General features: G+C 44.8%; 1 protein-coding gene across 2 annotated transcripts in view; it reads right to left on the bottom strand.

The window, feature by feature from the left end:
• LOC310879272 (tenascin-like) overlaps positions 1-16,476 on the bottom strand; it is a 137,038-nt gene that overhangs the window by 36,466 nt on the left and 84,096 nt on the right. Inside the window, exons 18-22 of one of the 2 annotated variants that reach the window (XM_083793820.1) lie at positions 14,356-14,544; positions 13,914-14,003; positions 12,031-12,333; positions 9,167-9,445; positions 914-1,198 (exon numbers count right to left, since the gene is read on the bottom strand). In XM_083793820.1, the coding sequence (XP_083649946.1) occupies positions 914-1,198; positions 9,167-9,445; positions 12,031-12,333; positions 13,914-14,003; positions 14,356-14,544 (1,146 nt within the window). The remainder of the gene's footprint in view (positions 1-913; positions 1,199-9,166; positions 9,446-12,030; positions 12,334-13,913; positions 14,004-14,355; positions 14,545-16,476) is intronic. The other variant, XM_083793821.1, reaches the window with a different exon arrangement.

The raw sequence follows: 16,476 nt of genomic DNA on the forward strand, positions 1-16,476 counted from the left end.
TCTGGGGAGGTCCCTGGAACAACATATTTTCAGATGGGGGGGGGGGGGGGGGTGTAATGGGAAAATTACATTTAAATCCATGGAAGACAACTGCTTTATACTCTGCTGAATCTTCTGAATAAAGTCTCAACACTTCACTTCATCATTCCTTCATCTTTGGAAGATTATTTATATTGAATCTATTACAGGGGCGGAGGCATATATTACATATAACTTTTGGGGTCCTTGACATGAAATATTGAGCACTGCTGATACAATTTTTTTCCCCAGTCTTTCAGAAAACTGTCAGGATTTTGAAGACATTTTCCTTAATTTCAACATCATGGCCTAAATGGGTTAAACTGTATATCGTCTTTAGTATATACTTATTTATTTGTTTATTGTAAGCAGTGTAGTCATATTAATTATGGGTCTTGGATCAGTACTTCTATTCCCAGTAGCTTTATGCATACACTAGCCCAAGTCAATGTTTCAAAGAATGCAATCTCTAGTCTAGAATGAATGGTGCATCAAAATGTGCACTTCATGCCACTTCATGTTGTAAGAACATGTGCAAAATATTCTTTCAATAGGCTATATGGTGATTTAGAGGTCCAACGCAGCATGTCAAAAACATCTTCTCAAAAACTATTTGTTGTAATCTTGATAAATGGGAGTCCAAAAAGTACCGAAAATGCCACTTTTACTCAAATTTGACATGCTGCGTTGGACCTGTAAATCTGAATGAATTTTCCCCCAAACTGTGCAAAGATCATTTGTATAGCCATTGTAACAAAATCCCAAAAGAACAGATTGATATTTGGTCGTTAAATATTTTGCATTGAATTCTGATGCGGATAATACAGTACATGTATTAGACTTAATACAGTATTATAATACAGTACATGTATTAATTAGACTTGGGGGTAAATACCTGTTGTAGCAACGATACTGACGGCGTGCGTCCTGGAGCCGCCCCGCCTCCCATACAGGTAGGCTATATAGTCGGCGTCGGGCCGCAGCCCCGTGACATCGTGCCACGTTGCATCGTGGGACACGTTATGTTCCTCGGGCTCTCTCAGCCAATCGGAGTCAATGATCTCCAGGACGTAACCGTCAAACGGCGGAGGCCCCGCCTCCTCCGTGTGGTTCCAGCGGAGCGTAAAGCTCTCCCACGTTAAGTTAGACACGTAAAGGTTTCCAAGCGCCGGCTCGTTGACTTAAAGAGAGAGATTATTCTGATTATTAGAGTTCTGTCATCGAAAGACACATTTCCCTAACCTGACTCTGCCAGATGGGGGCGGTATTGGGTAACCATGTTCCCCAACACAGCAACCATCTGGGATCTCTCAGGGAGTTGAGCTAACACCGAACCGCTCCGTGGTTCGAACCAATCAGCGTGAGCTATAAGGGCGGGATATGTGCGAAACCGGATGTCTGTGGAACATGGTTACTCAATATGATTGGTTGTGTTTGCACGCCCACACGGTGATAGACAGACGGTCCCATCCAATCATCTACCAAGTATCTTGAAAAAAAGAAACAGCCACCGTCATCGAATTGGCTCCCGAGATCCCAGATCCCAATAAGCTGTGAAACAAAGTGTAACAAGCTTCTTGGATCTGGCAGCGTCAGGTTAACATTTCCCGGCCATGATAGCATAAAAGATATATCCGGTGAATGTTTGATAGTGTACCACTGTACGACGTCATCTCTGACGTAATATAGGCCTAAGAAATCTGGAATTGATGTACGGTACGGTACCATACAGTCTCCTATAGGGCAGGGGTTCTCAACGCTTTGGGGCTGGGGACCCCCCCGGAAATCCTTTGGCCATGTCAACGCAACGCAACGCAACGCATTGACAATGAAGGGAAGATTTACGTCATATTGTCTCTTTATTGTTAATGGCGTTTAATGTGTGTGTGTTTGCACCGTTTGTTTTACATCACCAAATCAACATGAGTTAGACTTTAATATATTATTAGCGCCGCCCCTCACTTCACACAGGTGTGATTTTATTGTATTTTTTGTAATAATTTGTTGATCCCCCCCCCCCCCCCCCCCCAAAATAATTTGGCGACCTGGCCCCTGAGGGGTCGCAACCCACGGGTTGAGAACCCCACCACCACGCACCACCACCGTTACACTAAAGGTCATTACACACTGGCGAATTGGCGACGCGATATATTCGTGCGAATAATTCGCATTTAAAAAAAAACAATTGAAGTCCATGCAAGCTTCCACATCAGTGGCGAATGTGCGAAAATGCGACCGTTTTCGCTTTTATTTGTTCGCTCTGGTGTCGTATTTTGCAGAGATTCGCAGGCGAACTGCAACATGCAATATTTCGCATTTTCAGATCGCTTATTCGCATCGCGTCGCTAATTCGCCAGTGTGTAATGACCTTTAGTCAGTAGACCCCCTGAGGGGTCGAACCCCTGTCGTAGGGCACGCACCACCACCGTTACACTTACTCAGTAGAGGACGCACAGCGCTTAGTATACCAGTGGTGGAAAAAGTACTCAATTGTTTTACTTCAGTAAAAGTACCAATACTGCAATTTAGAAGTACTTCGTTACAAGTAAAAGTACGGAAATTGAAGTATTCATATTGCAGAATGTCCCATTTCAAAATGTGTAGAAAGTCTATTGAAAATAGCCGATCTACAAGCTCTCAATGCGTCGCAACGAGCTTGTATAGATCGGCTATTTTCAAATGGCCGATAATAATTTTAGTAAAGTAAAAGTAAAAAAAATTGGCTCCACTCGAGATGTAGTGGAGTAGAAGTACAAGTACTGGAAATTGGAAATACTCAAGTAAATACAAATACCTCAACATTGTACTCAAAGTACAGTACTCAAGTAAAAGTACTTAGTTACTTTCCACCACTGAGTAGTACAACAGACTGTTGGGTGTCAGTGGCGCGTCCAGCAGGCTGTTTGGAACTGGGTTGGCCCAAAACAGTTGTTTTCGTAGACTAAAACCAAGACGAAAGATGCTCGTCGACTACCTTTTTTCACTGACAAAAACTAATGGAAACTAAATGAAAACTATGCTATGATGACTAAAACTGAGACTAAATATACTGACAATTTCGTCGACAAATAAAAACTATAGAGTAAAATGTTAGGAAGGGACTAGTGGAATAGCCGATCTACAAGCTCCCAACGCGTCGCGTCGCAACGCGTTGTGAGTTTGTAGGTCGGCTATTTTCAGCAAGTGTAAAAACACTCATTACGACGGCATCAAGGCCCACCAAAATACATTTTAGTCGACTAAATCAACCGTAGATTTAGTCGACTAAAATCTTATGACATTTAGTCGACTAAAACCTAGACTAACACTAAGACATTCCAGGTGACTAAAATGTGACCACAACTAAATTAAGTTTCAGTCCAAAGACTATATGACTAAACTAAAATAGAAAAACTGGTCTTGTGTGTTATCTAAATAGCTTGTAGCTCCGCCGTATTTGCTCACTATATGCCACCCTCTAGTCCAGTGTTTAATGAAATGACTCCACATCATGCATTTATACAATTCCCGTCTCCACTAACGATTATGTCCTTTAATTAAGCAATATTACACGAGAGGGTGTGGTTTAATACGATTATTGCCCCCCCCCAACCCAGCCCCACATTGGACACGCCACTGGTTGGGGTAAAGCGATCCACTAGTATACAGCAGTTATAATAATAATAAAACATTAATTATTATTATTATTATTACTATCCACACTTATGACATGACGTGGAAAGAAGTGGTCATAATTAATTCATTTAACACCAACATTTGTGACCAGGTTTGACTGAGAGCCTGCCATCGCGCAAAATCCAGCTTTTCATCATAGGAGAAAAACTGTTTGTTTTTGTTTTTTTCTCCAAAATGAGTTAATAGCACAGGCAGACTCTTCACATACTAGAACTAGAGCATGTCTGAAATAAGTGTCAGAGCTGAAATTGACATGTAAATATGAAATAAATGTTTAAACATGTAGCTATAGGTGTAATGTTAGAGTCCACAGAAGACATGTAAATATGAAATAAATGCTTAAACATGTAGCTAGGTGTAATGAACCTTTTAAGCCTGTTTCTCAACTGAGTCTCAACTCGCTGTTTCTCTGCAAGACATTACTCTCTATAAGCCATATCTCCAAAACTGCTGGGTCAAACTGAACAACCAATATGTCAATTTGAAGCTACAGTATGATTCCCTGCTTTCATACGACATGAAAAAAACGAAAATTCAAAAACAAATCCATGGCAGTCCCTCAGTCAAATTTGGTCACATTTAAACATGTGATACCAAGGAAATAAACCCTTTGAAGAGATTATGGCGGAGAACCAAAAAGGTACAGCGACTCAGGCCTCATACCACACCAATGCAACGAGTTGCAACTCCCTGCAACAAAACAGTTTCTAGGACCTAGGCGGTCGCGTCGTTTGCGTGTACGGCGGGACGGCACTGTGGTCGCTTGCAACTACACACGCAACTATACTCGCAACTGTTTGGTTGCGAGCATAGTTGCATGGCGGATCACTCAAAACACTCTATAGACGAGTCTAGAGTGTTGTGAGTGGTCAATGTAATGACGCGTTGTGAGTGGTCAATGTAATGACGCGTTGTGAGTGGTCAATGTAACGACGCGTTGTGAGTGGTCAATGTAATGACGCGTTGTGAGTGGTTAAAACAGTTTGACGGCCGCTAATGGTTTAATCCAGTGTTCCACTGCACGTAAAACGCTATACCCGACATTTGTTTAATTCGTTTAATTCCCCGTTTTTAAATAATTAAAAAGAAACAGCGGATTCATCCGGGACCTGACGACGAGGCCGTCGCGTTATATGACGACGAAACCGGAAATCAAGTCATCATCTGGGCTGCTGCTAGGGCTTCTGGGAAATTGAGCCCAATGCAAGTGAACGGGGGGGGGGGGGGGGGGGTTTGTTTGGACTACAACTTGCTCTGCCCTGTGGTTTTGGTTCCACATCGTCATGGCCGCTGATGATGAAACAAGACGACGGAACAGATTTTCGTTGTTTAAAGCTGCAAATACTAAAAGGTAATAGAACAATCTCGGCAGCGTAGAATATTTGATTAAATAGCGGGTAAAACGTTATAGGACCACTTCACCACTTTTCAACCTATCTTCATTATAATAGGTCCTCACTAATAATCATGATAAAATGGCACGATTTATTTCTACTCAGTCTGTGTCTCATATAGGAGGGCTGTGGGCAGTTTAGAAACCGTCTTCCAGTGACATCATCATTAGGCAGATATTATTTTGAACAAGATTTTCATTAACGTGAGAACGATGGCTTCCATTTCCGCATTTTCGCAACTTTTCAGGACAAGAAAGCCTGCAGTTTGTATTAGCTTGTATTCTCCATCGATGATGTCACTGGAAGACGGTTTCTGAACTGCCCACAGCCCTCCTATGAGACACATGCAGACAGAGTAGGAAAAAATTGCGCAATTTCTTCATGATTATTAGTGAGGACCTATTAAAATGATGAAAGATAGGTTAAAAAGTGGTGAAGTGGTCCTTTAATGAAATGACGTGTTGTGCGGTGTATGTGTAAACACGTTGCTATATCCTCTATGCCGGGGCTGACAGAGATAAAGGTGAGTGAGTCAGAACCATTCCATACAACAACAACAACAACAACATGCGCCGAAAGGTCCCGTTTGGGAACGTCATCGTAATCAACAAGCAAGAGGTTAGGGAATTATTTGACATCATGTCGAAACACCAGGACTAAAAACAACCCCCCCCCCCCCCCCCGCTCCCCCCCATGCTGTGAGAAAGTCACATTCCTGTTGATTTACTATACATGCACATGCAAGTCAAAGTACAAGCCTGGATTCAACGAGATACCTGGTACCCTGAACTGTGATTCAACGAGATACCTGGTACCCTGAAATGAGATTCAACGAGATACCTGGTACCCTGAAATATGATTCAACGAGATACCTGGTACCCTGAAATGAGATTCAACGAGATACCTGGTACCCTGAAATATGATTCAACGAGATACCTGGTACCCTGAAATGAGATTCAACGAGATACCTGGTACCCTGAAATATGATTCAACGAGATACCTGGTACCCTGAAATATGATTCAACGAGATACCTGGTACCCTGAAATATGATTCAACGAGATACCTGGTACCCTGAAATGTGTATTTCGCTCGCTCACTTAGTTACTTAGTTACTTAGTCACTTAGTCACTTGCTTACTTGCTTACTTGCTTACTTGCCTACTTATTTAACCTTAAAGGTATATTCAGTGATTTCACCTAATTCAAATATCACATATTTTTTTTTGTTTTGTTGTGATAATCCTCTCTACTATAGAGTGTGCTGACCATATAAGGAGTTCCTCCCTGTCCCCAGTCAACCCCTGGGGGTCAAAAAACCTTAGGTTTCGTTTTTGGCTCTCTATCCTGATTGGACGAAAGGCTTTGGGTCCCAAGGCAAAAACGAAACCTAAGGTTTTTTGAGTGAAATCACTGAATATACCTTTAATGATACAAGGAGTTAATGATATGCCAACCTATAAGGACATTACACATGGGGATAATATTGTTGCTATACTGTAGGTCGCATTTACTACGAAAATGTTGCATTTCCCGTTGGTTCGTTGGTCACGCCTCCATATATATGGAAATGCCTTGTGACATCACGTGACATCATCAGGGATCTCCATATATGGGCATACCGTGTAGGTCGCGGAACCCCACACAGGACCGAGCAGTGCCTTCCTTGGCAAACGCATCGCCGGACCTAGAGATCCTGCATCAGTAGGCTATACTCGTGACACAAACACCCGATAACAATCGCGCGGGAACAGCGCCCCCTGGCGTACAAGGACATTTAACTCCAATACTGTGAGTATTTTAGTTCAGGCAGACATACCAACAACGGGCAAAATGATAAAAAAAAAGGTTAATCCAGTATTGAAACATTGAATGAAATGAATGAAGGTTTGGATGGAATGAGATGGACAACAACATACTGTCAGCTTTTTGTTTGGCTTGTTGGTTTTGTGTTTTTTGTTTTTTTGTTTTGCGATCATTGCAGCACATCAGCATCAATCAATCAAAACTCACCACGATGCAAAGGTCAAACCGCGGGGGGGGGGGGGGGGAGAGGTGGGGGGGGGGGGGGGGCGTCATGCACTTTGGGAGGTGGGACAGATGGAGGTATAGTGATAAAGCACTGCTTAGGAGGGGAAAGGAACTGGTCTGAATAACGTGTTCCTTCCACGCGCTACGTCCAACCAGGGAAACTCCCCCCTGTCAGGTGTAAAGGAGCGACTTGGACACTCAGGCATGAAGGAAGCATGAGTTCAAGTCCCTTGCTCTCCCCAGGTTGGCGGAGGGTGTGTAGAGCCCAGGATCACATTAGATGGTTGACACAGGGGTGAAAAATGGGTTACAAAATCGTGGGATAATAAAAAAGATATTTAAAAAAAGATAAAGTAGCTGCCATTTTGAGATGGTCACCGTTGGTTGATTGGTTCAGTCAGTGACATTTTGGGGGCTCTTTGGGACCCCTAAAAGTATACCGTCTCTCTCAGCTTTAGACACAACGATGGCTGGACGGGGGGGGGGGGGGGGGGGGGTGTAAGAGGTGACACGTGATGTATATCATGGCATGTTGGTTAAGATGAAAAGCATTGCAAATTACACACATGAAGACGACATGATGAATGATGGTTGTTACGTCATGGTCTCACCCCCGACATGCAGTTCAGATGTGGTCACAGTGTGTGTGTGTGTGTGTGTGTGTGTGTGTGTGTGTGTGTGTGTGTGTGTGTGTGTGTGTGTGTGTGGGCAATGGCCGATATGTCGATATTATATTGATAAGATCACAAAATGATGTGAGAATATTGTCTTTTACTGTTTTTCAATCACTTAAAACAAGTGTAGTCTATTACTTCATTATTATTTTTTTGCCAAAACAGCCGATCTACAAGCTCACCTTGCTTGCATCCCATTAGCGATGCACTGTGACTGCAGTGAGCTTGTATATCTGCTATCTTCGTTAATTTGTATAATGTTTGAAAATTCTAAAACAAATTGAACATTAATGCCAATAAAGTGAATAAACCCACAATCTGGAATTAGATTTGGTCCACATGGCCCATGCAGTACTAACGTAGTAATATAGTAATATATATTAATACAGTAATGTGGTAAGATGTAGTAATGTGTGAATGTGGAGTTCAGCGCTGATCCCAACTGGACTAGAAGGATATTATGCGTTCAGAGGTTATAGAAAAGAGGAGTAAAGATTATCACAGTTGAGGTTAAGAGTATACTAATATTATACTATAATTATATAATATACAGGACAGAGTTTAGGACCAAGGATGGGACGATATATGAAAGAGACACGTTGCCATTATTGTTTGGCCGAAATAATGTTGTTACCCGCTTGCACCCTCTGAGTGGTGGGGGGCAAAAAGTAGATCTACAAGTTATATAAGTTATATATATATATATATATATATATATATATATATATATATATATATATATATATTTTAAGACCCTGCCTGTGCCGGTTTGGGCACCAGTGTTGTTTTCGTCGACTAAAACTAAGACGAAAAATGTTCGTCGACTACCTTTTTTCACTGACTAAAACTGAATGGAAACTAAATGAAAACGAAGCTACGGTGACTAAAACTAAGACTAAATATACTGACAATTTCGTCAACAAAAAAACAAAAAACTAGACTAAAATGTTAGGAAGGGACTAGTGGACAAGAGATCCAGTATAAGTCATTTTACACTTAGTTGCATGCTGAAAATAGCCGATCTACAAGCTCACAACCTTGTAGATCGGCTATTTGTAAAATCAGGCATTACGACGGCATCAAGGCCCGCCAAAATACATCTTCGTCGACTAAATCACCTGTAGATTTAGTCGACTAAAATCTTATGACATTTAGTCGACTAAAACTAGACTAAACACTAAGACATTCCAGGTGACTAAAACTATTTAAGAGACTACGACGAAAACTAAAATCTAAATTTGCGCTGCCATAAAAACAACACTGTTGGGCACTGGGGAAAAAAACCCGAATAGGAGGGGTGTGTGTGTGTGTGTGTGTGTGTGTGTGTGTGTGTGTGTGTGTGTGTGTGTGTGTGTGTGTGTGTGTACGTGTGTATACCTGTGGTGACTTCAACGAACACGGGCTCCAGGATGGCCCCCTGGTGCACGCCGTACAGCCCCACCAGGTAGCTGGTGTTGGGGCTGAGGCGCGACAGCACCAGGCTGAAGGCGTCGCCCGACAGCGTGAGGTTCTGGCTCTCCGCCGCGCCCTCCTCCATGTTGGTCACCTCCACCACGAAGGCCTCGAAGCCGCCGTCCCGCGCCGCCCACGACACGTTGAGGCTGTCCCACGTCACGTCGCTGGCCGTGAGGTTGACCACCGCGGGGGTCAACTCCTCTGGGGGGGGGGGGGGGGGGGGGGATTAGGATCAATCATTAAAGGGATTGTGACATTAAAAAGAAGGTTTTGGAATTGTTCTTGTTTTTTTTAGGTTTTCTAATCTCAATTGCACCCAAAAAACATGAACTTTTAACATTCAGTAGATTTTCTGTGATCTGCGGTTTTCTGGCTCAATCAGGTGCTCTGATTTGCCGGCAGTAAGTGACATCACTTACTGCAAATCCCATATATGTCAATGGGATTTGCCAGCAGATGTCACTGTTTTCACTGTGTTGCCTGTTTTCATTGTAGCTCAAAAGGCCCAAAAAAACCCAAAGAAAACCTCAGACCACAGAAAATCCACTGAATGTTCAAAGTTCAGGTTTTTTGGGTGTAATTGATGTCATAAAACCTAAAAGAAAAAAGAAAAAGAAAAATAAATGAAAATGAATGTCATAAAACCTTTAACACACATCGACATGATGGGCGCAATGGGAGAGAGGGAAGAATGTCTCTGTATTTATGGATTATTGTAAACTCTTGGGGTTATAGTTAGTCAGGGCATTTGTTGTTCCCACACAGGACAAAATGAAATTTGATAAGTGATATTGTCGCTGTCGGGCGTAAACCTTGTATGAATAAATAAATAAACGAACCAACCACCCACCCACCCAACCACCCACCCACCCAACCACCCACCCAACCAACCAACCAACCAACGAACCAACCAACCAACCAACCAACCAACCAACCAACCAACCAACCAACCAACCAAACAACCAACCAACCAACCAACCAACCAACCAACCAACCAACCAACCAACCAACCAACCAACCAACCAAACAACCAAACAACCAACCAACCAACCAAACAACCAAACAACCAAACAACCAACCAACCAACCAACCAACCAACCAAACAACCAACCAACCAACCACCAACCAACTAACCAACTAACCAACCAACCAACCAACCAACCAACCAACCAACCAACCAACCAACCAACTAACCAACCAACCAACCAACCAACCAACCAACCAACCAACCAACCAACCAACCAACCAACCAACCAACCAACCAACCAACTAACTAACTAACTAACTAACCAATTAATTCTACGGTGAAGCTAGCGTAGCCGTAGACGCCGCGTTCGGCTCCGCGCGCGCTCGGCTCCCACGCGACGTCCAGTGCGTCCGAGGTGACGCCTGAGACGTTCAGGCGTCCCGCGGGCTGGCTGTTGTCGGGCGTCATCCCAGAGGACCGTCGGGTGTCGGACGTGGGATCTAAACGTACGAAGCTAATGACATGGTCCTCCGAGCCGGGTTAGCTCTGGCACGTCAGAGACAGCTAAATAAAACGTGACAGAGGCTATATGCAAATAAACACAACAAAAGGCACACACATCAAGACGGACAAATGATTTAGGTTATAGAGCTGGGTAATAATTGGACAATCACCATGAAATATTGCAATATTTTGAGACCAAATATACCTCGATATCAATATTGTGTTGATAATATAAATGTTTTTCACAGTTCACAACGTATTGTGAGCTTGTAGATTTGCTATTTCTGTATAACGTAAGGAGTTGGTGATACAATTTTGAAATATTGCCCAGCCCTAATACTACTAATCTTATAGTGCTGCAAATGAAATGCCAAAAACCATCTCTTTCCGTGTATTATTCATAAATCACTGCGCATCCCCCGGGGTGCGTCATCGGAACCGCACAACCTGGAAAAATAGAAACCGTATCTCGTTTCTGTTTGAAGATCGTGAAAAAAGCCCTCGTGGAAATTCTAAAGGGGAAAAACATCAGCGATTGCTTTGCCTGCCAATTAAGTGTCATATGGTTGGCTTCTATACGAGCATTTCAACGTTGAAAACAGAAGCCGCCGCGGGTGGTTTTTGAGATGAAATTATAACGACCAACGAAACATTAACCCATTTTGGGCGGAAAACCATTTTGGTGTTAGCATCATGTCGTGCTTTATAGCCATTGAAAAATCGAAGAACGACTGACGTAGAAGACCTTTTTAGAATCTGATCTCAGGTCAGAATGGAAAACTGTCAGGATGTAGAAAACATTTTTAGAATCTGATCTCAGGTCAGAATGGAAAACTGTCAGGATGTAGAAAACATTTTTAGAATCTGATCTCAGGTCAGAATGGAAAACTGTCAGGATGTAGAAGACATTTTTTAGAATCTGATCTCAGGTCAGAATGGGTTAATCAGACACAGTGTGTGTGTCCAGTGGAAACCTCGTATGAATCTGATCTCAGGTCAGAATGGGTTAATCAGACACAGTGTGTGTGTCCAGTGGAAACCTCGTATGAATCTGATCTCGGGTCAGAATGGGTTAATCAGACACAGTGTGTGTGTCCAGTGGAAACCTCGTATGAATCTGATCTCGGGTCAGAATGGGGTTAATCAGACACAGTGTGTGTGTGTCCAGTGGAAACCTCGTATGAATCTGATCTCAGGTCAGAATGGGTTAATCAGACACAGTGTGTGTGTCCAGTGGAAACCTCGTGTGAATCTGATCTCGGGTCAGAATGGGGTTAATCAAAACCTCCCATCGACGTATAACGGACGGACCCACCTGTGGAGGCGGAGACGACGGCGGGCCGGCTGCTCTTGGCCCCGCCCCTCTGGGCGGTCAGGCGGACGGTGTATTCCACGCCGGGCCTCAGGTCTCTCAGGACGTGCGCGGTGGCGTGTGGATGGATGTGGAGGACGCCGTCAGCGCCGCTGCCACCGCCGCCGCCGCCGCCGCCGCCGCCGTCCCGGGCCTCGGCCTGCAGCACGTAGCCGCTGATCCCGTCGGCCCGAGGCCGGAGCCACTCCAGCGTCAGGGAGGTCACCGTGGAGTCGCTCACCGTCAGGTCCCTGGGGGGGTCCAGCTCTGCATGGGGGGGGGGGGGGGCACACATAGACATCAAAGGGGGCTTGAGCCCCTGCCCTTTTACCCGTCTGTAAAAAGCCGAAGGCTACGAACAAACAGACTACGTTTTTTCCCCTCAGCTGCCAGGCTGCTCAATGACTCTGGCTTCCCTTCCACCCCCCCATGCCTCCTAGTGACACCGGCACTTTAATCACCGGCAACATTTGATGCACTCTGAACTACTGTATAAGCATAACCCTGCACTTTAAATGTATTTCCCTGCGCGGTGTTGTCTTATGTCTGTCTATTTGTGAAAAAATGATCGCATACACTCATGTTATGTCAAAACAAATTCCTATGTGTGTGTGTTTACACAAATGGCAAATAAACGTATCTGAATCTGAGTCTGAGTTCATGGACCACAATGGGAAAACGCCCCCATGTATTATGTTATCCTTTTAGCATAGCGGGCATACCTTAGAGTATATATCAATAGAGACGGCACCCGGAGGAAACCCTGAGGCGAAATGGACATAGTGGCCGAATTTGGTATTGCAGCTCGAGCCAGCGCTGCTCCGTTGACTATCATTGCGCACGTTCATGTGTTTGGGGCCATGACACGTGAACGGATGTTTCATACGTGAACGCAGCACAAACGGCACAATGATAGTCAACGGCAGCGCGTTCATGTGTTTGGGGCCAATCCGTCCCAGAATGCACTCTGTTCCTACCCGGAAGGAGTGAAATGGCCTCATGCGCTTTTGAGCAACTTGATGCAAGTGGACGGGAGGAGAACTACAACTTAATGCAAGTGGATGGAAGGAGAACTACAACTTAATGCAAGTGGATGGAAGGAGAACTACAACTTATTGCAAGTGGATGGGAGGAGAACTACAACTTAATGCAAGTGGATGGAAGGAGAACTCGGGTGTCTTCTCTATATATATATATACTCTAAGGGGCATACGTGTTGGACGATGCGACGCACAGCACTCCCCGACACTAAGGCTCATAGTAAAGTTTTTAGACAAAGTGTTTGACTATACTTAATAAAATATTAAATCAATCAATCAATCAATCAATCAATCAATCAATCAATCAACCGTGTGGTTATAATGAATAGGGATGTATATGTATGAATAGGGTTCATAATGTGGTTATAATGATGTTGCTTCAGAGTTCATATTAATGTGGTTATAATGAATCCAAAACATGGTCCATAGACTAGTTTAAGAAAGCAAACAAGCACATAATTCATCCTAAGCTCTGGAGGAAAATGGACTGACAGACGTTTGGCTGAAACACCAGCGAGTCTAAACCATGTGTTATAATGTTCTACGACAGCACGTAGAACGATGGGCGGCGCACGGCATTGGCCTATGTGTTGTTTTATGCACTGATTTACAAGCTCACGACACGCTGCACGGAGAGGTGTTTGTGAGATTGTAAATCTGCTTTTGTTTCATGCACGCAGCACCGCCACTCGCCGCCAATTATATACTGTCGATAACGACTGTTTAAATGACACGTTTAAAAGGATCCCCTGGCCAATGAGACAAAGACAATCTGTCACTCTGTTTTCTCCGGGTTTTCTCTCTCACCGGTCTCTGTGTTGATAGTAGCGGGTAGACTCTCTCTCTCGTTCTTCACGGCCGTCACTCCGATCCCGTACTCCGTGCCTGGTATTAGTCCTGTATTCGACACACAGGGAGGGGAACAACTCTTAACCCAGTTTTCTGAAAAACACTATGTTTCTATTATGTCAGTGATTCTCAAACATATTCATGTCAAGGAAACCCAAATATATATCACATTGTCCGCCGACCCCCATGTGAAAATATGTTGTTCCACGTGCTACGTCCAACCGGGGGAAACTCCCCCTGATGGAGGGGAAAGGAACTGGTCGGAATAATGCGTTCCTTCCACGCGCTACGTCCAACCAGGGGAAACTCCCTCCCTGTCAGGTGGACTCCTCACGCATGGAAGGAAGCATGAGGTGAGTCCGTTGCTCTCCCCAGGTCGGCGGTGCGTGCGTTGACTCACCGGTCACAGTGACCTCCGTGACCTCCCCCGGTCCGGCGAGGACCATCTCCTCGCCGTGGTCTCCTCCTCCTGAGACCTGGTTGTACTTCAGACGGTAGGCGTCCACCTGCGCCACGCTGTTGCTCCACCACAGGGTGGCGCTGTCGTCCGTCTGGGAGACCACCCGCAGGTCCCTGGGGGGGTCCAGGTCTGTGGAGACACGACGTTATTACTGTAATTATTACTGTAATTATTACCGCTGTTAATTTCAGTGGAAGTTCCTCAGTGGCGTTTTGAAGCACCCGGAAGAACCGTCTATACTACGGCGTTTCTCTTTCTTCAACTTGAAGATGCGGAAGTGCAAACGGTGAAGGTGTGACGGGGCTGTACTCACCCTGGTGAGTACACCCTGAAGTGCAAACGGTGAAGGTGTGACGGGGCTGTACTCACCCTGGTGAGTACACCCTGAAGTGCAAACGGTGAAGGTGTGACGGGGCTGTACTCACCCTGGTGAGTACACCCTGAAGTGCAAACGGTGAAGGTGTGACGGGGCTGTACTCACCCTGGTGAGTACACCCTGAAGTGCAAACGGTGAAGGTGTGACGGGGCTGTACTCACCCTGGTGAGTACACCCTGAAGTGCAAACGGTGAAGGTGTGACGGGGCTGTACTCACCCTGGTGAGTACACCCTGAAGTGCAAACGGTGAAGGTGTGACGGGGCTGTACTCACCCTGGTGAGTACACCCTGAAGTGCAAACGGTGAAGGTGTGACGGGGCTGTACTCACCCTGGTGAGTACACCCTGAAGTGCAAACGGTGAAGGTGTGACGGGGCTGTACTCACCCTGGTGAGTACACCCTGAAGTGCAAACGGTGAAGGTGTGACGGGGCTGTACTCACCCTGGTGAGTACACCCTGAAGTGCAAACGGTGAAGGTGTGACGGGGCTGTACTCACCCTGGTGAGTACACCCTGAAGTGCAAACGGTGAAGGTGTGACGGGGCTGTACTCACCCTGGTGAGTACACCCTGAAGTGCAAACGGTGAAGGTGTGACGGGGCTGTACTCACCCTGGTGAGTACACCCTGAAGTGCAAACGGTGAAGGTGTGACGGGGCTGTACTCACCCTGGTGAGTACACCCTGAAGTGCAAACGGTGAAGGTGTGACGGGGCTGTTTACTCACCCTGGTGAAGGCTTGATTGATTGATTGAAATATTTATTAACACTTTCCGTGCTTTGAATGGATTACTCCAGGTTAATGTCGCTGCCATATCGGACATACGCGAGTTTTGTTTTATGTGTTTAATCCGCCGTAATGTAAACAAAAAAAATAAAATTCTTCTTCGCCGCGGAGAAACAGAGTAGGCGCATCTGTTGTGATAAAAAAACCGGAAATCGTCACATGCTGTGGGCTGCTAGGGCTTCTGGGAAATTGAGGCCAATGTAAACGAATGGGGTGCAACGCCTCATTGAGACCAGTCTTGTGTGCACCAAGTCTTCCGGGTGCACCAAGATGGTGGATGATACACTCGGATCATAACAAACCAGGGGAGCTTTTTTTGCTGGATTTTCGCGGATTAAAAGCCCAAATAATTCAGCGTATGCTCTAAAGGTAATACAACAATCTCGGCAGTGAAGGGGGGTTGATTAAAAGTCAGATAAATCGTTTTCCGCAGTCAAACTGTTAACACTTTGCAGAATTACAGTACATTTCAAGCACAAACTCAATACAAATACAAAGACTGTTAACTGTGAGTGGACGAAACTTTTTAAGAATTACACTTGTTTACAACAGGGTCCACATTGTTCAATTCATCAAAACATTTAGAGACATACAAATAGACACTTCTATATAGTTAAAGAACAGAACAGGAATTCATCATAAAGGGAAAAGAAACATATACAGTGAGGGGAAAAAGGGGGGGGGGATTCAGATTTTACGGGGGCCAGTTTCGAATTGCAGCCGTCCGTAGGTGCCCTTTGAGAGCGGTTTTGAAGGAGTCAAGGGATGTCTTAATGACTGTTGGTAGGGCGTTCCACATTTTGGTGGCATAGGAGCGAAAATAATTTAATCCCTTGTTTGTGCCGAATCTGGGTTGTACATGGTTTGTTGCACTCCCCCCTGGTGTTGTGGGTGTGGACTTC

This window comes from Protomyctophum parallelum (genome assembly GCF_964188405.1).
Source record: "Protomyctophum parallelum genome assembly, chromosome: 21".
Classification (NCBI taxonomy): Eukaryota; Metazoa; Chordata; class Actinopteri; order Myctophiformes; family Myctophidae; genus Protomyctophum; species Protomyctophum parallelum.